Source organism: Daktulosphaira vitifoliae, unplaced genomic scaffold (assembly GCF_025091365.1).
Source record: "Daktulosphaira vitifoliae isolate Bord-2020 unplaced genomic scaffold, ASM2509136v1 Scaffold_1, whole genome shotgun sequence".
Lineage (NCBI taxonomy): Eukaryota > Metazoa > Arthropoda > Insecta > Hemiptera > Phylloxeridae > Daktulosphaira > Daktulosphaira vitifoliae.
The window spans coordinates 89,226,464-89,249,601 of record NW_026099572.1 but is presented as its reverse complement, the minus strand read 5'-3'; the positions used below and the strand labels follow the sequence as shown (position 1 = coordinate 89,249,601).

At 30.0% G+C, this 23,138-nt stretch overlaps 1 protein-coding gene across 1 annotated transcript in view; it reads left to right on the top strand.

Annotated features, from left to right (window-relative positions):
- LOC126909899 (uncharacterized) overlaps positions 1 to 11,461 on the top strand; it is a 24,070-nt gene extending 12,609 nt beyond the window's left edge. The window contains exons 4-5 of the mRNA XM_050692312.1: positions 8,509 to 9,507; positions 10,262 to 11,461. Of these exons, the coding sequence (XP_050548269.1) occupies positions 8,509 to 9,507; positions 10,262 to 11,283 (2,021 nt within the window). The 3' untranslated portion in view covers positions 11,284 to 11,461. The remainder of the gene's footprint in view (positions 1 to 8,508; positions 9,508 to 10,261) is intronic.
- The last annotated feature ends 11,677 nt before the right edge of the window (positions 11,462 to 23,138 follow it).

The following is a 23,138-nucleotide window of genomic DNA, read 5'->3' as shown; positions in this document are numbered from 1 at the left end:
TGAATATTTCAATTGTAGAATCTTTTCAAACAACAAAAGTTACTAGGAAATTATTACTATTACTTCTATTTAAGTTATCTAATACCATAAACATGCAAAAAAATATTGACCTTTTCTGATAAATTTACAATAAATAGTAATTATAAAACTTTCTGACTGCATTTTGATCTTAACGATACAATTTTTTTAATTGTCATAAAATTTTCTATTTTATGATGTCAATGTCAAACTTGCCAATTGAGCTAAAAGTTATGGTAAAATAAATTATTTTTTTTTATTATAAACATTTACAACAATCTACTTTAATCGATTAAAAAAATAGGTTAAATATTTCATTTTCCTTTTGTTAACATATTAATAATCAAAATCAGCATTAATTTAAAACAATTTTTTTTGTTCTTAATTATTTTAGCTTTTTTTATATGTAAATACTATTTTTCAATAATATTAAAACTTAGAAGTGATAGAAAAAGTCTAATTGCACATTTGAAAACATCGTGAAAAGTTGATTTAGAATAGAATATTTTTGTGTCTGATTGAAGTTCCTTGTTGTCCAGTGTATAAAACTTATAACTTTATCAAAAATGACCAAATCAGTATAATTTTTTTTTATTTAGATGCATGTCTTTACAGTGTAAATAGTAATTATAAAATTTTCTGACTGCATATTAATATTAAAAATAACATTGTTTTAATTCTCATCAAATTTTCTATATAATGATTTATTCTAGTCAACGAAGAAGTAATTTTGTCGAATAACAGAAAATATTCACAACCAATTTTTTTTTTTTTTAAAGTAGGTAATTGGTGGATTATTCCAAAAGCAACATCAACTCTTATTTCTTTAATTATATCCTGATTAGTAGTTCTTTGGTTTTAAAATATAATATATGAATAAATACTAATTATAGTTTTAAATTTAGTATGAAATTGATATTTAATAATTAAATATTGTAATTTAAACGGAAAAATTATAAAAATAATAAAGAAGTTATATTTTGCTTTACTTTTACGTGTATAAAAATTTAAAGGGCTTGATACAATAATTTTCAATAAAAACTGTTTGTTACTATAAAAAAATGCACAGGACTACAAGGAACTTTCATCAGAAACAAAAATATACTTTTCTAAATCAACTTTTCGCGTTGTTTTCAAATCTGCAATTAGACTTTTTCTATCACTTCTAATTTTTATATTATTACTAATTACATATAAAATAATAATTAAAAGAAAAAAAAAATTGTTTTCAAATTATTACTGATTTGATTGTTAATATGTTAAAAATAATCAGTCCAAATTTTCATTTTTAACCTATTTTTTTGGTTCTTTAAAGTTGATGAAAAATTTTTGATAAAGATTTATGAAAGTTTATAGTAAAAAAAATTGAATATATTACCATAACTTTTAGCTCAATTACAAGTTTAAAATTGACATCTAGGCCAGTCAACAAAGGAAAAATTGCGGAAAAAATTTTGTTTTTTTAAAAGTTGAATTAAAATATGTATAATGACATACTAATAGTCCTCAAGATTGGAATTGAGCTTTTTTTTTAAATCCTCGCAAAAGTTCAAAAATATGAGCTTTCTTAATTTTCTCAAAAAAAAATATTTAACTTACAAAAAAAAGTTTCGCACAAAAGTTGTTTAAAAGACAATTATAAATAAAAATATAATCTTATATTTTTTCATTTAAACAAATATTTTTCGAGTTACATTACATTTAATATGAGTAATAAAATTTATATTCCATTTTTTTCATTTTACGGTTACTTTTTATCATGTTATACTTACATTAGACACAATGTTATAAATGCATATGTGTGTATGTGTGAGTTTATTTATTTATTGTATCATTAAAGTGTAGTGTATATTGAGATACAACCGATAGAGTAGGTAATTGATTTGACGCTATATTATTTAAACCCAACTAAACGCTAAATTGTACATTCCGAAATAACAATCATATTATGTCAATTGCCACCGGAATATCTGGTAATATTTTTCTTTTTCTTTGCCTTAATCCCAACTACTTGGGGTCGGGCACCCTTATCCTAAGATTCCACTTGACACGATCTCCCACATCTTCTACGCTCACATCAGCTGTCCTCAAATCGCATTCAATAGCATCCCTCCATCTCTTTTTTGGTCTTCCTCTATCTCTTCTTCCTTCAACATTCATTTCTATAACTGTTCTTACAGCTTTCGATTCTTCTTTCCTCATACCATGACTAAACAATCTAAGTCTATTTTCTGTCATCTTATCCACGATTGACGCAACACCTATACTTCCTCTTATATGCTCGTTCCTTATCCTATCTTCTCTAGTCACTCCACTCATCCAACTAAGCATTCTCATCTCTGCTACACTTATTCTCTGCTCTACTTTCTTATCAACCGCCCAACACTATTAACCATACATCATAGCTGGCCTCACAATTTCATACTAAATTTAAAAACTATAATTAGTATTTATTCATATATTATATTTTAAAATCAAAGAACTACTAATCAGGATATAATTAAAGAAATAAGAGTTCATGTTGCTTTTAAAATATTTCACCAATTTCTCTAAAGGAAACACTATCTACAGATTTGCATCGAAGCGTTTCTTATGATAGTGATTTTAATCACTGTCAAATATCATCTACTATCCCATATACTTTCCCATCTATGCCTCGTCCACACTGTACCTCGACCACACTGTGCTACCGTTTTTAAAATTATACAGGTATATACAGTGGTGGCCAGTGTCTATGTCATATAGAAAACGATTATTAAATTGATAAAGAATATTGTTTATATAGCGTTCACCATGACAGCAATAGTACAGTTTTCTGATTACATGACCAAATATTACGTTTGCGCGCCCTTAAGTAAAGCAATAATATTAAATTTATATATATATCATAAAAATGTAATCATAGATGTAAAGATTTTATTTTATCACGTTGTAATATAAAACCTTAGCCAAATTTTGAAAAGTCATTATTAAAATAATATATTTCTTATTGATAACATTTCAATTAAAAATGGGTTTTTGCCTATTATTTTCTATAATTTAAATATTTATCAAGTTTTTTTTTTCATTCAGCTCTTTATCATTATCACATTATATTAAATTTAGATTTTATTTATTTATTTCTTTACTATAAACTATACAGGCAATAGCCCAAAAAATATAATATGTATTTGACAGTTAACTGATCAACTTAAAATTATCATATAACTAAAAATTTGAACATTATTAAATAAAATTAAACTTAGTAAAGAAAAACTAAAATAAAATATATTTTAAAAAAGATAAATAAAGATATAAACATTATCATAAATTTAAATATTAAATATGAAAGCTAAATGACTAAATTAAAAATGAAAAGAATGTGAAAAATCAGGATCGTTATTTGGAATGAGCATAAGACGCGGGAGAGCGGAATGAAATGTATAATTAGATGATGAAAGAGGAATGAGAAAAAGGGCAGTATAACGAGTTGAACGAGAGTTCAATATAGAAAGTAGGACAGAAGAATCAATCAGGCCAGCTAAGAGTATAGAAATGAAACGGATATTGAAATCATATCTTCTGGAACATAAGGAAGGAAGTTGTAAGAAATTTTGAATAGGAGTCATGAGTCATGAGGAGGATGGGGGTTATTAAGGATAAGAGTAGCAAAGCGCAAAAATTTACGCTGCACTCTATCAAGCATCATAGAGTCAGTAATGAAAGATTGAAATACAAGATTACATGTTAATGTAGATCGCCCATCACGGAAACCATGTTGTTCGTCGATAAGAATGTTATGCGTGCTGTATTTAATTGATTGAAAGACAAGGGGCTCAAAAAGTATTTATAAATGATAAAGATTAGAAATAAAGCGATAATTAACAACTTGAGTATGATCACCGGATTTAAAAAGGAGAGTTATAGAGGAAATTTTAAAAATAGATGGAAAAAATCCTTTATCAAGATATTTTTGGAAAAGCATCCAGAGTGGAAAGGATATCGAATGTCGTAGGTTGAATAAAAAGTTACCAGAAATACCGTCTGGCCCAATAGATTTGTTATTAAGTTTAGATAGACCATTAAAGACATCAACTATTAAAAAAATAGGCATTATTAGGGAGATCATAAAATAAATGGGTTAGGATATTAAGAGAAGGAGAATAGGATTGAGATAATTAGCAAAATTAAAGTTAAAGACAGTTGTGGGTAAATAGACTAGAAAGGAAAGATAGAGAGCAGGTCAATAGAAACATACGGTAGGGGTCCCCCTACCCACATTGATCTTTATAATATTTTGATTTATACTTTTAACACGGGTAATTGTTATTTATTCCTACATTTATTTTATACAATCTACTATCTACTTCATTTTCCTGCGTGATTAGAGGCAACAAAAACGAACGTAACTAACCCACACAGTAGTACCTGGCGTTCTGTTCAAACATTTGGTCGTTCGGGACGAATATTGGTAAAGTAATCATGCCAAGAAAAAGTGTGAAAACCGAACCCGCCAAAAAACAAGGCGCTTATTATTGCCTGTTTATTATGTGATTGTGCGCTGAAGACAAAGAAATTTATGCGATCGCAGAAATGGTTAAGAGAGACTCATCAGTAATTCTGAGTTGAAAATTCGCTAACTTCAACTAAACTCCTATATTAGGCAATTTAGTGAAAATCAACACACTGTGATTGAAGCTTCAGTTGATCAAGACATAGTTGAGGAATTCGAGTGTATTGTTTCTTCAGTTACCGATGTAATAGAGATGCTTATTTTTAAAATAAATTCAGTATTATCGTCAGCTACTTTCACAAATAGAATGCCCATTTTTTTAATGCCTCAACCACAATATAACACCTATTCACCGAATTTTGATTTGCCTAAATTTGATGGTAATCCTGAAAAATGGCGTTTGTTCTATGAAACATTTGATTTTTTTGTTTTCGCCAGAAATATTAATAAAATCGACCAATTTCATTAATTATTATTATGTTTATCTGGTCCGTCGTTAATCACAATAAAATCTTATCCACTCTCTACCGCCAACTATAATGACACATGGAGTAGTATAAAAATCAACGACTATTAGCATCAATATATTTGGATAGGTTGTTTCCATTCAAATCAATAATTACAGAATCACTATCAGCTTTTATTGATGTTTTCAATGATATTGTAACAGCCATTAAAAATCTCGGTGTGGAAGATATATCTGGGTTTTTACTATTTTATATGGGTGCTAAGATATTAAACGTAGACACGCGTCGTTTATTCTAGGCCACGGTATCGTAGTGTACTATTCCAAATATAGACGATCAGATTTCCTTTGTTCGGCATCGTTATCGAATTTTAAAAAGTATTAAAAGCTACAATAGCGATAAGAAAGAACGCGCAAACAAAAATAACTTAAGTAACAAATTGTATACACAATAAAAAATTGTATTAACCGGAACTACAGAATCATCAAAAAATGATAAAAATGCCCATTTTGTTCAAACTCTCATACAGCGTATCGTTGTAATATTTATCGGTCGTATACTATTGAAAAACGGCGTGAAGCCGTTGTCAAAGAGAAGTTATGTTTTTGTGTTTGAGTAATATGCATCGCGTGCTGAATGCAAATCTAAGTTATAATACTCAAAATGCCAGAAACGTCACCATACCTTACTTCATTCTAACATCCTGAATGCTCAAAACTCAGTACCAGATAACTCAAATAGCTTAAATAGTGAAACTTCCGGAGTCTTAAAATCTAAAGTTCAAGAATTTTGCGGTTTATCGCGGTTAAATACTACTGTCATTTTAGATACTGCAGTTATTCGTGCGCATAATATTCGAGGTGATTACCAAACAATTTGTGTTTTACTAGATAGTGGTTCGCAGGTGTCTGCAATGACAACGCGTTGTGCATTTAGGCTTGGTCAAGTGTTTATGCAGTATTATTGGTCTTGAAAAAAACCCGGTAAATGAAGTCGGTGGAGAATTCAATTGTTTTTTCGTACTGCACCAATTATCGGAGCCAACTTTTTGTGGCAACGATTTCGTAATATTACAGCAGATAAGAACGATAATGCCTACTTCACCACTACCGTCCGTCGTTCACGAGACCTATAAACATTCATTGTTAGTGGATCCCGCGTTAGATATACCTTCGCTGATAGACGTTTTAATAGGTGTAGATTTATCACCATACGTAATGCGACCTCGAGGCGGTATTGTAAACCACAAAGGTTTAACTTCAGCGATTAATACACATTTACTGGCTGGGCAATATGTGGTGAGTTACACGAAAAACTCAAATCACCTGTAGATTTATTATTAGATCAGTAAAACTGGATAATCTAATCCATCCTTTTGGGCTATAGAGAAAGCTGCAACATAAATTGTGTCAATAACTAAAGAACAACGAAGTGACGAATAATTTTCAAAAACAACCACACGAGAAAAAGATGGTCAATTTTGTGTAGCACTTCCATTTTGCAATTAATCCGCATAGTAGTACCGAATATTCCGTTTAAACATTATTTTCTGTTTTAACCTGATATTTTTATTATATATAATTATAGTTTGTGTAATATTATTATAAAAGTGCTCATAATTTAACAATAAATGTTCGAATAATATTATTTTTCAATATACAAAAATACGCTATGTCATACAAAATAATTCTAATATAGTAAATTATTTAATTAGGACAACTCAAGATTAAATAGTATTTTTTTATTAAAAGTTAAAAAAAAAGTTTTAATTATTAAATATTTTTACTTTTTATTTAATAACAGCATATTTAATCGAAATATTTAAAGTAATTTAATTATTATATGAACACAATAAAAAAAAATTAATTATTTTGCTAATTTAGGTATTGAAAATAAATATTCGCGTGAGAAAAATTTATGCCAATTTCAAAAAGGTACGACAAGAAAAGCTGCTAAAATTGGTGATATAGAAACATTAAAACTAGCTTATGAGAGCGGTTGTGAATGGGATGAATATACGACTATTGAAGCTGCTGAAAACGGTCATTTAAAATGCTTAAAATATGCCCACAAAAATGGATGTCCATGGGATGTAGGCACAACCGAAGCAGCTGCAAAATATGGTAATTTAGAAAACTTAATATATATTCATAAAAATGGCTGTACATGGGATAAAACGACAGCAAGTACTGCTGCTACTAATGGACATTTTGAATGTCTAAAATATGCACATGAAAATGGGTGCCCCTTTAAGAGAGGAATAACTAGAGCTGCTGTTATAGGTGGTAATTTAGATTGTTTAATATATGTACATAAAAATGGGTATCCCTGGGATGCAGGTACAATATTTGCCGCTGTCAAAATAAACAGTTTAATAATTTTAAAATATGCTCACGAAAATGGATGTCCATGGGATGTAGGGACAATCGAAGCTGCAGCAAAATATGGTAATTTAGATTGTTTAAAATATGTTCATAAAAATGGCTGTAAATGGGACAGAAGAACAACAAGCGCTGCTGCTGCAAATGGGCATTTAGAATGTTTAAAATATGCATATGAAAATGGCTGTAGCTGGGACAAAGACACAACTAGAGAAGCTGCTGCAAATGGACATTTCGAATGTTTAAAATATGCACATGACAATGGATGCCCATGGGATGTAAGCACAATGATAGCAGCTGCTAGTTATGGTAATTTAGAAAATTTAAAATATATTCATAAAAATGGTTGTAAATGGGATAAAAACACAACAAGCGCTGCTGCTGCAAATGGGCATTTAGAATGTTTAAAATATGCATATGAAAATGGCTGTAGCTGGGACAAAGACACAACTAGAGAAGCTGCTGCAAATGGACATTTCGAATGTTTAAAATATGCACATGATAATGGATGTCCATGGGATGTAAGCACAATGATAGCAGCTGCTAGTTATGGTAATTTAGAAAATTTAAAATATATTCATAAAAATGGTTGTAAATGGGATAAAAAAACAACAAGCGCTGCTGCTGCAAATGGGCATTTAGAATGTTTAAAATATGCATATGAAAATGGCTGTAGCTGGGACAAAGACACAACTAGAGAAGCTGCTGCAAATGGACATTTCGAATGTTTAAAATATGCACATGATAATGGATGTCCATGGGATGTAAGCACGACAAGTGCAGCTGCATCAAATGGGCATTTAGAATGCTTGACATATGCACATGAAAATAGATGTCCATGGGATGTAAATACAACAATAGAAGCTGCAACATTTGGACATTTAGAATGCTTAAAATATTCACATGAAAATGGCTGTACATGGAATGAACAAACAACAAGTAATGCTGCTTTGAATGGACATTATGAATGTTTAAAATATGNACGAGAGCGGTTGTGAATGGGATGAATATACGACTATTGAAGCTGCTGAAAACGGTCATTTAAAATGTTTAAAATATGCCCACGAAAATGGATGTCCATGGGATGTAGGCACAACCGAAGCAGCTGCAAAATATGGTAATTTAGAAAACTTAATATATATTCATANAGGTACACTATTCGCCGCTGTCAAAAGAAATAATTTGATAATTTTGAAATACGCTTACGAAAATGGATGTCAATGGGATAATGGTATAACTTTTGAGGCTACAGAAAGAGGTAATTTAGAAATTTTAAAATATGCACGTGAAAATGGATGTTCATTAGATGATAAATTATCTTCTGTGGCTATAAATAAGGGCTATTTTGATATTTTAAAATATTTACATGAGAATGGATTTTCGTGGCATGAAAGAACAACAAAAGTAGCTGCAAGTTATGGTAATTTAGAATTTTTAAAATATGCTCATAAAAACGGCTGCGAATGGTATAAGGGCACAACTAGAGCAGCTGCAGAAAGTGGTTGTTTAGACTGTTTAATATATGCACATGAAAATGGATGTGATTGGGATGAAGGTACAATAGTTGCATCAGTCATGTATGGTAATTTAGATTGCTTAATATATGCTCACGAAAATGGATGTAAATGGGATGATGGCACAACAAGAGCAGCATCATTAAGAGGTTATTTAAATTGTTTAAAATATGCTCATGAAAATGGATGTGACTGGGATATAGGAACAACTAAAGTTGCTGCTGCAGGTGGTCATTTAAACTGTTTATCATATGCACATGAAAATGGATGTCAATGGGACAATAGTGTAACTAGAGTTGCTGCTGAGAATGGCCATTTAGAATGCTTAAAGTACGCACATATAAATAAATGCGAGTGGGATAACACAATAACAGTAATAGCAGCATCGAATGGAGATTTAGAAATTTTAAAATATGCTCATGAAAATGGATGTCCATGGGATGAAAATATAATAAGGGCATCTGCAGCTAACGGTCATCTAAAATGTTTAGTATATGCACACGAAAATGGATTGCCATGGATGGATGGTATAACTATAACGGCTACTAAGAGAGGTAATTTAGAAATATTAAAATATGCACACGAGAATGGATGTCCATGGGATAATGGTATAACTATTGCGGCTACTGAAAAAGGTAATTTNTGTGGCTATAAATAAGGGCTATTTTGATATTTTAAAATATTTACATGAGAATGGATTTTCGTGGCATGAAAGAACAACAAAAGTAGCTGCAAGTTATGGTAATTTAGAATTTTTAAAATATGCTCATAAAAACGGCTGCGAATGGTATAAGGGCACAACTAGAGCAGCTGCAGAAAGTGGTTGTTTAGACTGTTTAATATATGCTCATGAAAATGGATGTGATTGGGATGAAGGTACAATAGTTGCATCAGTCATGTATGGTAATTTAGATTGCTTAATATATGCTCACGAAAATGGATGTAAATGGGATGATGGCACAACAAGAGCAGCATCATTAAGAGGTTATTTAAATTGTTTAAAATATGCTCATGAAAATGGATGTGACTGGGATATAGGAACAACTAAAGTTGCTGCTGCAGGTGGTCATTTAAACTGTTTATCATATGCACACGAAAATGGATGTCAATGGGACAATAGTGTAACTAGAGTTGCTGCTGAGAATGGCCATTTAGAATGCTTAAAGTACGCACATATAAATAAATGCGAGTGGGATAACACAATAACAGTAATAGCAGCATCGAATGGAGATTTAGAAATTTTAAAATATGCTCATGAAAATGGATGTCCATGGGATGAAAATATAATAAGGGCATCTGCAGCTAACGGTCATCTAAAATGTTTAGTATATGCACACGAAAATGGATTGCCATGGATGGATAGTATAACTATAACGGCTACTAAGAGAGGTAATTTAGAAATATTAAAATATGCACATGAGAATGGATGTCCATGGGATAACGGTATAACTATTGCGGCTACTGAAAAAGGTAATTTGGAAATATTAAAATATGCACACGAGAATGGATGTCCATGGGATAACGGTATAACTATTGCGGCTACTGAAAAAGGTAATTTAGAAATTTTAAAATATGCACATGAAAATGGTTGTCCATTTGATGACGGTATACTTAGTGCTGCTATAAAAAGAAGTAGCCTAGACATTTTAAAATATCTTCATGAAAATGGATGTCCATGGGATGAAAAAACAACAAGTGTCACTGCCACTTATGGTAATTTAGAATTCTTAATGTATGCTCATGAAACCGGATGTAAATGGGCCATTGGAACAACTAAAGCTGCTGCTTTTACAAGGAATTTTGATTGTTTAAAATATGCACATGAATATGGATGTTCATGGGATTATGACACAACTAGAGCTTCAGCAGCTAGTGGTTGTTTAGACTGTTTAAAGTATGCTCATGAAAAGGATTGTCCATGGGATGAAAGAACATTAGTTACAGCTGCCGTGCATGGTAATTTAGACTGTTTAAAATATGCTTATGAACATGGATATAAATGGATTGAAGGTACAATGAGAGGGGCTGCTGCGAATCGAAATGTAGGATGCCTCAAATATGCTTATGAAAATGGTTGTGAATGGGACGAAGGCACAACAAGAGAAGCTGCTGCGAGTGGTTGCATTAGTTGTCTGAAATTTGCTCATGAAAATGGATGTAATTGGGATGAAGGAACAATCGCTACCGCTGCCATGCGTGGTAATTTAAATTGCTTAATGTATGCCCACGAAAATGGTTGTAAATGGGATGAAGGCACTACAAGACTTGCTGCTGCAAATCGTCAGTTTCATTGTTTAAAGTACGCACATGAGCATAATTGTCCATGGAGTAGAAATACTATTTATGAAGCTGTTAGAAGAGGTTTTTTTGATATAATTAACTATGCTTACGAAAATGGATGTCCTAATTAGTTTTAAAATATAATTATTTTTATAAAATATTGTTTATTTTTAACAGTCAATTACATTATATTTTAAATAAACCGTCTTAAGCTAAACATTATCAATAAATTTGATATTTTTTTAATTAAAATCAAAATTCTCAATAAAAATACCTGTATTTTTTAAACATGTATTCCGTAGTATAAAATACGTACGATGCAAAAGAAATATTTATAAATTGTTGCAAAAATGGTTCATATGTATACAAATTTTTGATGTTTTATGATATTACACTTATTCTATGTAAAATTTACGTGAATTTTAAAAATATATGATGGTATATCTAAAATGCCCTCCTAAAGAATTTTATTGTTTAATAATTATAACTAATTCTTAAATACTTTATATGATTATTTTTATTTTTATGGATGAATTTTATTTTATCTGTCAACGTTAATAAGAGTCTATCCTAATGAATAATTACTGAATCATCGACAGATAACTGAAAATCTTAACTTATCTTATATTTAACAAATTGAAAATGGATGTAATTGGGATGAAAGAACAATAGCTACCGCTGTCATGCGTGGTAATTTAGATTCCTTATTATATGCCCACGAAAAATTACTATCTACCTAATAATAATATTTAAATTAAAACAGTTTTAATATTATAGATTGGTATACAATAACAATTCTAATATTTACGTTTACATTTAATTTTTTTTTTTAGGCTCAAATTTACATCAGTTCATGTCAAATAGTCTGTATTTACAGTGACTACCGAGAAGTGTCAGAATAAATGGTGCAGTAAATATCTGAATAACGTCAATATAAAATTTACAACAGTAGTAAGCAATTTTTGAATTCTCAAGCAATACAATAATGTCCAGAGCCAGATTAAGTGTCAAAGCCGCCCTGGAGCAATGTATATATCCTCAATAGAGGGGGGGGGTTACAACATCCAAAACCTCTTCTGGCTATGCCACTGTTGATAGATACTTCTTATCAAGAAGTAGTTAAAAATAAATTATATATTTCATATAATATTATTACGCAAATAACTACTACAAGTTTAAAACGTCAATTATTTGTAATCATTCATATCATACATATACTCACTAATTATAAAGTAAATTAAAGGAAATACAATATAATATAAAGAAGAAACCCTATTAAAAATTGTCTAACAAATATGTTTTATTCTCGATCTGACTGTAGGAAATTTATTCACAAGTTCCTCCCACTTAATTTCTCTAACTATTTCAGACTCTATATATAGTATTGACAAATCTGACATTTTCTCTTGGCTTAAAGATGATCTCAAAAATTTATCAATTCGAATGTTATTCATTATCAATATTTAATAAAAATCCAAATTTATTATATAATTCAGTGTAAATTTCCATTCTTCTATTTAGTTCAAAAATTAATTTGTCAATAATCACTAAAAAAATTTCATTTTTTCACTTACCGTAAAAATAACGTCCGAAGTGTTCTTATCATCATCTAATAATACTGGTCTAATTTTTATCCTCGTTGATTCCCAAACAAATGTTTCACAAACATTTCCAAATTTTGCTTCTTCTAAAAATATGTCGAAAGAATTTCAAATTTCTTGAATATAATCCTCCAATGAAGTATATAATGAAATTACGTTACATAAATCAATATTTTCTAACTGAAGTGCTTTTGAAGTAGCTTCAAAACGTTTTAAAATTAGATACGACATGCATAACATAAATGAAAATTCCAAAGTACAAATGTTTTTATAAATAGATTTTGCTTCGTAACATACTGCTGTTCGTTGATATTTATCTGAGTATATTACTTCTAGAACATTTAAGATTTCTTAGTACCCGATATTTAAGCATATACCTCGATAAACACCTAGTTTTACATAAATTTTTGATACTTAATGAACCTTTAATTTTATTTAGGTATCTTTCTAAAAGTTCCCAACAACTTGTTGAGCCAAAAAAAAAATTATAAACCATCTGTATATTGAAAAAAAACCTAGTCCCTTTACTGGTAGCTTAAGCAGCGTTTGACCCTACCAAATTCAAAAAGTGCGCAGCACACGGTACAAACAACGCTTGTTCAGATATTCGTTTAATACAAGCCTGTTATCCATTATAAATGCTTGACATATTTGTCGCGTTATCATATTATAGTCCCCTACAATTTTTAAAATTGATATCTAAATCTGTAAAACGTTGAAGCAAAGCAGTTTCCATGTTCTCACTTTTGTGACCGACTGATTAAAAAAATCCTACAAATCTTTCAACTACAGAACTATTATCTGTCATAAACCTTATAATAATGGTCAATTGGTCTACTTTAGTATTATCAGGAGTCGAATCAACAATGATTGAAAAGTATTTTAATTTTTTAATTTGAATTACAATGTTATCAATAACTGTTTTGCTCATTAATGATATAAATTCATCGCATATTGTAGATGACAAGTAAGACACATTGCCACGGCCTTTATTTCCATGATTTGATATGTGATTTGCAATGAATGGATCGCATTTAGAAATGAACTCTAAGCATTCTAGATAATTTCTATTATGTTTTGAACCAAAATGTTCATCTTCTCCGCAAAAAGCAAGCCCTCTTTCTGATAAAAATTGTATTGTACACACTACGCGATGTAATAAATTTTTCCAATAATTAATTTCGTTATATACCTGTTCTTGCAAAGCATTATCTATAACCTAAGTATTTTTAGTGGTTCTTAAAAACGGATACATGTATTATGAGATACAATTTTTTCATGTTCTGCAACCAAATGGTGATACTTTTGCCAATTAGTAAATCCTACAGATGGATCACTAAATACCTGTTTTTTAGTAGCAAAAATAAGGCATTGAAAACAAAACAAAGCATTCTTAGATTTTGAATAAAGAAACCATGATCTATTTTTAATTTCATCATTAAGAAGACGTCTTTCAAATATATTACATGGAAATTTTCTTAATTGTTTGCCGAACAATCGTTTAGTATTTTTAAAATCGATATGGTCTCTATTTTCAAATGGTGGATTTTTTAACAAATAATTTATTATTTCAAGAGAAGCGAGGTTCCATTCAGCTGGATCTGAAATTAGTATAGTGACTGAGCTCTCTAATGAATTNAATTAGTATAGTGATTGAGCTCTCTAATGAATTATCATTGCTATTGTCATTTAAACAATTTTTTTTCGTCAATATATTCAAGTATAAACTTTGTTTCACCACATTATTGTAAGATACAATCATCAATAGATTCTTCATATTTAGATATTGTTAAAGTATTTACATTTTCAATATTAAATGGAGAATTCTACAAAAAAAAATAAAAATCGAAATCTAAGCTGTAATTTTGAATTTAAACGGGTATAAAGAATAATATTTTAAGTTTATTTAAAGCTTGATAATATTTTCGGAAATTTTTCAAAAGATAAGTTGAAAATTTTCATCATTTTAAACGAAATTTTTAACTCTATACCCTCCATTGTATAAGGAGAAATTATCCACTTAAAAAAAAATAGATATGTTTATGAAAAAGTTATAACAATTAAAAGATCCATGCATTATTTAAATAATTACAGCGATTTAAATTGAAAATATAAAATTATTATCAAACATTTTAACGCAAAAATAACATGTTTTTGAGCTACTGCAGTCGCTTGTACTTAGAAGAAAAGGTGTCGGGTAAAATTTTTGTTTTAGATCTTATAGTTCACAACATAAGCTTTAACTAAAAATATGTTTTAAGGTTGCAGTATTTTAGTAAACATTTCAACGTTTATTTGAAGAAATCAACTTTTTATGCAAAAGTAGCTGTTTTTATTCCCCCTTGTTGGTAGGGAAAATGCCAGATTTAAAAAATATAAAAAACAAAAATAAAATATCTAATGTTATTACATCGAAAAAAATTATTTTGATTTCTTAAATTTCGAAAATGTATGGAGATTTTTATCAAAAAATTATGAAAATTTTCAAAATTTGTTGATTTTAAAAATCATAATTTTTTTGGAATTTTCTTGGAGAACGAGGAGATTATTTCAAATTTCTTTGGGCGATGTCTTCAATTAGATACAATTCGTGATATTTTGACGTATCGTTCATCGCAATCGATCCAGTGAGACTTAAAAAAATAAGTATACTTTTATAAAAAAATATTAATACCACATCATAATAAAATTAATACCATTTATACCAAAATTCGCATCGAAGCTAAAATAATGGAATATTTTTTACCAAATAAGTACGTAATTTTACTAAATTTCCAACTGTAAATAGATATTTATAAATCGTTTAAAAGCTGCTTACCTTTTTTAAAAAAACTGTCTAATTTTTGGCATGATTCAATAACATCTTTATTTTTATTATTTTTTTCGATTGCCTTTTTACGGTACTCACAACAACTTAACTTAATTTTTTAACACTTTTTGTTAACTCTGACAATTGAGAAGTGAGTGCTGGACTTATTTGTAATTTTATCCAAATATTCAGATATTCATTTTATTATTGACATCATTCTTATGATCATCTACTTATCTATACATGTATATATACAGTCAACTCGCGATATAGCGAATTTCAAGGGACCGAGGAAGAAGTTCGGTATATCAAAAGTTTGTAATAACAAGATTTAAAAAAATTTATTTTAAATAAATTATAATACATATATACATACATATTTATTTTTTTTAAATATCGGTTATTTTTTTTTTGTGTATAGCCACTTGAGCTTACTTGGTCAATTGTATTATCTAATTTTAAAATGTGAATAAATATACTATCGTCTATGTTGTGATTTTGTAAATATTTTAAAACGGCACGGAGACCTTTTTTGGCTTCCTTCGAGGTGACTGTAGAATTGTCCGAAGAGCCTCCTCTTCGGACAATTCTTCTTCATCATTGACTTCCTCGTCATCAGTTTTTTTTTAAAATCTCATCGTCATTGAGAGAACCATAAACAGCCAAATCATCGTCGATAGCAACAAATTCCTCAAACGTTAATAACTGTTCGACTGGAACAGTAAATAATCTATACCATTGATTGTCAACTGCTAAAGTGGCAGAGATTTCGTCTTCTTCTTTGCAAATCCACACGTTCTAAAGCAGTTACGAATCGTTTGTACAGTCACATTGTTCCAAGCTTTATAGCTAATCATTATAGCAGTCAAAATAGTTACTTTCGGAAAATCGTTATTTTCCAAGCAGTCCAAAAATTTAGAAACAATTTCCTTTCTATATAAAACTTTAAAGTTTTTAATTATCCCTTGATCAAGAGGTTGGAGTTTTGAAGTCGTGTTTGCCGGAAAGAATTCAATTCGCACGTTAGAGAGAGTAGAGAGATTGTTANATGTTAGAGAGAGCAGAGAGATTGTTATGGGCAGTGCAATTATCAACGAATATGATAATTTTTCTGCGTTGATTTTCATGTCATTGTTGAGGGTTTCAAGCCATTCGTTCCAAAGTTCGGTAGTCATCCACGATTTTCTGTTGTTTCTATACGTCACCGGCATAGATTTGACGTTTTTAAAGCACCTAGGTTTAGTGGATTTACTTATAAATAAGAGCTTCAACTTCTCCGAACCATCCATATTTACCGCAAAAAGTAATGTAACTCGCTCCTTACTCAGTTTCCCACCATGGCACTTTTTATTTTTATACGTTAGTGTTCGGTCTGGTAAACATTTAAAAAATAGTCCTGTCTCGTCAGCATTTAACACATTTTTCGGATCGTATTCACATAACAAGTATTGAAGTTTCATCTTCCAATTCTCACTGATACCATTATCGACGCTTGCACTTTCTCCACAAATTTTTCTGAACACCAAGTTATAACGCTTTTTAAAATTAGATAACCAGCCATCACTAGCAGTAAAATCTGAGATATCTAATATTTCAGCAAAACTTTTGGCTTTTTCCTTGATTAATATACCACTCACTGGAATGTTTTGCTGCCTAACTTGATTGAACCAAGTGAACAAACACTGTTCTAAATGGAGAAACTCGCTTGGTCGGTTCTTTTTTCGGCTACCTTCTGCGTCAGTTTTATTAAAAATCGCTTCTTTCTGTTCAAAATTGTAGAAAGTGATGAAGAAGGGATTTGAAAACTATCCGCTACATCTTTTTTCTTTTTGCCACTTTCGACTGCTTCAATTATTCTTTTCTTGACAGAAATTGACAAACACTTACGTTTTAAATTCATGCTTATAAACGCGACGAGCGGAATTTCATGTGATCGCTTTTGACGCAACAATCAAACTAAATTAAAACGATAACGTAAAGGTTACAAAAACGTTGTAGAGTCATTTATCTTATCGCGTGAAAAACGCTGAAACAAACACCGTAATAGCAAGCTATTACGACGACATTATTATATGATAATTCGTTACATAGCGAGAGCGTTGGTCAAAAAAACTTCGTTATATCGAGGGAACTAAAATAAATGTAATTTTTCGTTATATCACGAGATTTTCAAGGGACCGACAGTTTTATTTGTTATATCGAGATTTTCGTTATAACGAGCTTCGTTATATCGCGAGTTGACTGTATATATATAATAGTCGCAGGTACGTATACTTTAACAAAAATTAGACGATAACAGTCGTAGTTAACGACGCGGCAGAGGAAATCGACTACACAAAACTACATAAGTCGTTTATTTTAAACTCAATTTTACATAATTAAATGTAAACTGTGATGAATACAACTGTAATCGTAGTTGTACCTATGCGCTAGTCCATCCTCATAATATTATAAATATATGATTAAGTGATGTAGTTCATCATTTCATACTTTAAAAATAAGAATATATATTATTAAAATGAAAAATTGTAATTATCCAATAGATAAGCTTACAGGTATTACTAGATTTAACATAAAAAAAAAAAACGTGCACAATATTTAATATTTGTACTACAAAAATTTAAACCGCCCTAAAGCAAAAGCTCCTTTTGCACCTATGTTAATCCGGCTCTGATAATGTCATACAAAAGGGTAAGCAAATTAATAATGATGAGATAAAGAATATAAAAGCGAAACATGAAAAGGATAGAGGGACTGGACATTTTGTCGAAGAAACGTCGAGTTACGGGTCAGAATGTTTGATTCGAGTAACTTTGTTTTTTGTACGATTTAATTTGTTCTGTGTTAAATTTTTATATTACACTTTGACTTTGTGTTTATTACGTTTCTTAAATAAAATAACTATTTAAAAACCTGCACTTAGCGTAAATATTTTATATCCACTGTGCTGTTAAAATTGTGTTTGTGTGTGCGGCTAGAGTCGAGGTTGGACGCTCGTCATTTAATCAATCTTAATAACTAGTGTGCTTGCTGGCTAATTTTTGAGCTTAACCGTCCTTTAGTAGGTACAGTTAAAAGGTAGTTGTGCTGGTGGCTGACAAGGACCCACCCTTCAGTCTGCTACTTTTGAGCTAGACCATGCTGACGGGTCTAAACTCTAGCCCTTTAGTAGTTCACTGATTTGAGAGATTGGAGTTGACCAGTGTATCCAACGGCAGGATTCGAGAAGATCTAAAAAACGACGAACTCGTCGTCAATGAACATTTGTTAATTTGTGTACGACTTTTTATGTCTACATCGGGGCAATACCAACGTACGACAATGGAAATAACTATAAACTTTACATTTTAGCTTCAACGACCCTATTTATTGTTAAAACATCCAAGATTTCTATGTGTGTATAATAATTAAATTTAAATAATTTTTGACAATATATAAATAATTAATTTTTTATCATTATACTGGATTTTATGGGCTTGCCAATAAAGGATTAGGCTAAAATAATTATAATTTTTCGAAAAGGGGTTAATAATTAACTTGAGAGAAAAATATTATATATCGAAGCCAGCTGAATGAACGAAGGAAATTATTTGTATAATTATTAGGGAGGATTTTGTATTAAGGATATTAAAACTATTAATGGGTGAAATATTAAGGGAGGAAAGGAAATTGAACAAGAGTAAACGGTTATGTTGTAAAGCTAGGCAATCAAATAGTAAATGAGAAAAATTACAGGGGACTTCATCATTGTGTTTGGGGAAAATGGAGAATAATTTAGTGACTTGATAAAGTAGCCAATTATGACCAAATCTAAGACGGGAAAATGAGGTAATATGGAAACGGAACAGAGGGAGGGTGTAAAACCAAGGATGTTTAGGAATAATTGAAACTATAGATTTATGCCAGTTTGCTAAACAAAAATTTGACCATTTATCTTGTCATGCTTTATTAATAGTTAGATGAAAAGAGGAAAGAGGAAATTTTAGGATAGGTGGTCATAAAGTCATAAAGCATTTTTAACGTCACGTTCTCATTGGCCTTATGCGACAAATCCCATTTTTCCAGTGTAACAAGATCCAGTTTACTTCGTACAATCCCCACTAACAGATCATCCCAATACTCAACCGGTCGTTTTAATGAACGAAGATCTTCCACTTGCTGATCAAACGTTGATAAAAAGTTACGCCAATCCTTTGAAGCTGAACTTGCTAAATTTTTCATTTCAAACAACGTTCGAACATGGATGTTTATTAAAAATCACTTGCGCTGATAGCAATCCTTGAGAAGAGCTAAGGCCCGACTATACGACGACTCGGCCACATCTAATCCATCGATTAAGTACAACGGCGCTCCTTGTAAACAAGATCGTAAGAAATGCAATTTGTCAACCTCATCAAGACTAGCAGCATCATTTACTTGTTTCATGAAACAATTTTAGAACCTTGGCCATTTTATATAGTCTCCGTCAAACTTCTCTAACGGTAACGATGGTAAATGTGTAACCGACTTCATACTCAAATTTTTAGCGAGCAAGGACTCTAACCTTGACCACGAGACATGTGATGATGACTCTTGTGCATGGGCATAGTTGTCAGGCGATGGAGCCGCTGGCGCTAGCGCAGGTATTATTCTTGGTAATCGACCCACCATATCATGATATTTAGATTCAAACTCTTCGCGCTGTTGAGCATGATGATCATCGTCAATGAAAAAATTTCTTCAACCTTATGTTGAACATCTTCAAATTGATTTAAGATAGCAGGAAGAGTATTTAAACGAGATGCGGCTTCTGCATAATAAGTTGGAAATGGAATAAACCGGTCGATAAAAGTTGCTACTCGAGTTAAAAAACATTTTATAATACCGCACCTACGAAATAACCCTACAATTAAGTCGGCATTACACAACTCGGGTTCATTATCAAATGCATCGTCTGATATTTTGAAAAATAGAGCTTTTAAATTTTTACCGCACTAACTGAAACTCGCTTATTAATTTTTTAAGGACATAGCGAAACGTTCAAATAAATAATTAATCGTAAAAATATCACAACACTTACTACAAATTTTTCAAAATGACTATGTCACATCTTATCAAAGCAATAGCAATTGATAAAAATCACCAAAGTATAAAAAATCTTCAGTAAAGGATCTATTATAGACTTATTATGTAAACAAATGTTCCACTTACCTCTGAATATCCTGATATTCTCTTGAGATGAACGATGTTGTTGATGTAACAATTATCGATGTATACGTTTACGCATTAATGTACGCAATTATGTTTATACGGTTTATATTATTATTAACTCGCGTGTAACTACTTTTCTAGTACAATTCTATATTAAATCTACCCAAGGTGAAGTTTAAGTTTATTATAACTCTGTCTTTTGTAAAAACCTTTTGTATATTTATGTAGTATAATTCTTAATCTTGTATATGGTGTTTTACCTTAATATATTTATTCTTTAATAATTTATAAAGCAAATAAATAACTTCTAAGCAACATAACTGTCCTGTGCAACAAAACTATTTCCAAGTGGCCTACGTCTTTTNTAAGTGGTGTATATTAGCTGGGTCTTCGGGGACACATACGAGTGCGTTTGTGTTCATCATCGAAATGTGAAACTTAAGACAGAAGGAGCTTCATTAAAATATGAATACAAAAATTACTTGAGTTATTTGGTATGTAATATTGATAACTTTAATTTCATGATGTGAGAGTGTGATATTTGTTTAAATAGCAGTGACTGTTTAAAAAAAAATCTCTCATATGAGTTAGACGATGGCCCAGAAAACATCATTTTAAGACAATAGGTTAGCACTGATAGAGCTAATTTAGTTACTAATTTATTACCTGTAGATGAATTTGTAGAATTATTAAAAGATAAGTTATTTTTTTTTTTAAATACACCACTATACATCTTAAATGCAGTCAAGTTATTTCAAAAAGGTTAAAGAAAATCTACCAACTACAGAATGTTTAGTCGTTGCAGACTTTTCAGAAAACTATAGTTTTGTAGTACAAGATGAGATTCAAAGTTTTCATTGGGTGAATAAGCAGGCTACACTTCATCCATTTGTTTATTATTATAAGATTAATGATGAAATCANTTATCCATTTGTTTATTATTATAAAATTAATGATGAAATCAAATGTAAGAGTTTATGTATTATAAGTGATCACTTAGAACATATTACAGAAGCATTTTACTCGTTTCAAAAATAATTTATTAAAGATTTAATCAGCACATGCCCATTTGTAAAAAAATTGTATACTTTATCGATGGTCCAGCTAGCCAATATAAAAATTAAAAAAATTTTATTAATATTTCTTATCACGATGAAGATTTTGGTATTGGAGCTGAATAGAATGTTTTTGCTTCGTGCCACGGAAAAAATGCTAGTGATGGTGTAGGTGGTACCACAAAAAGTCTAGTCACCAAATATAGTTTACAATGTGTTAATAAAAATCATATTTTAACTCCAAAAGATATGTATGATTATTGTGAAGAAAACATAAAAAAAATAAACTTTTTTTTTGTTCCTTCAAGTGAAGTACAAGAAATAAAAAAATTGTAGAAACTAGATTTGTACAAGCGAAAACAATACCCGGCATAAGACAAATACACCGTATAGTACTACTACAAAAATATTAAATTCAACCATATTTCAAGATATTAAATGTTCTAAGTGATAATCACAACTGTTTAATATATTTTTTCTCATTCTTTTCATATATTATTGTATTTTTATTTTTATTAATTATAAATACAAATACATCTATAATTTATTTATTTTTTTAATTGATCATTAATACATTTTTCATGTACTCAATATATTGAGGAATTTATATATACATATATATATATGTACCTATACAGACACAAAAACTAAGTAATAAAAATACAGAAAGTTTTCAGTATTCAAAAAACCAAGATTTTTCATAAACTTAAAAAAAACCATAATTTTGAAAGTTAATTTTTCGTAAGTTGCGGTCAAATATCAAACTTGAAATTTTTTTCATAGAAACTACATAAATAGTACTATATTGTGTGAAAAAATCATATTAAAATATTTTGTTCCACCAGAGAAAAATTAAAATAAAAAAGCTTAAAAATTGATTTTTTAGAAATTCGAGCATTTTTAAATATGTCCTAATAAAAAACGGTAAGAGTAAATTGTTTCAAAACACAATTAAATATAACTGTGAGGGTACGTTAATATTTAAGAAAAAAATTAATTAAAAAAAAATGTTTTTTCATAGTCAATTTGATGTTTGAAAATTACATTATTTTGTTAAATAAAGCTTAATTTAGAAAACAAAATTTTCAAACTTAAAAGTTAAAAAACGTATTGGTAATTATGGGATATGTTAGAGTATCGCATAAAAAAAAAACGATGAAAGTTTCTGTAATAAACAAAATGAAAATGTAAAAAGAGAATATGGCTTGTAATAAACAAAAAGAGAAACGAGAGAGTATGGGTATGTAGTCTTGTAATAAATAAAATGGCTATAATAAGGTGGCGAAGGAATGTTGTTAAGTGTGTTTGGGGTTCGGGGTGTGAGAGGGAAG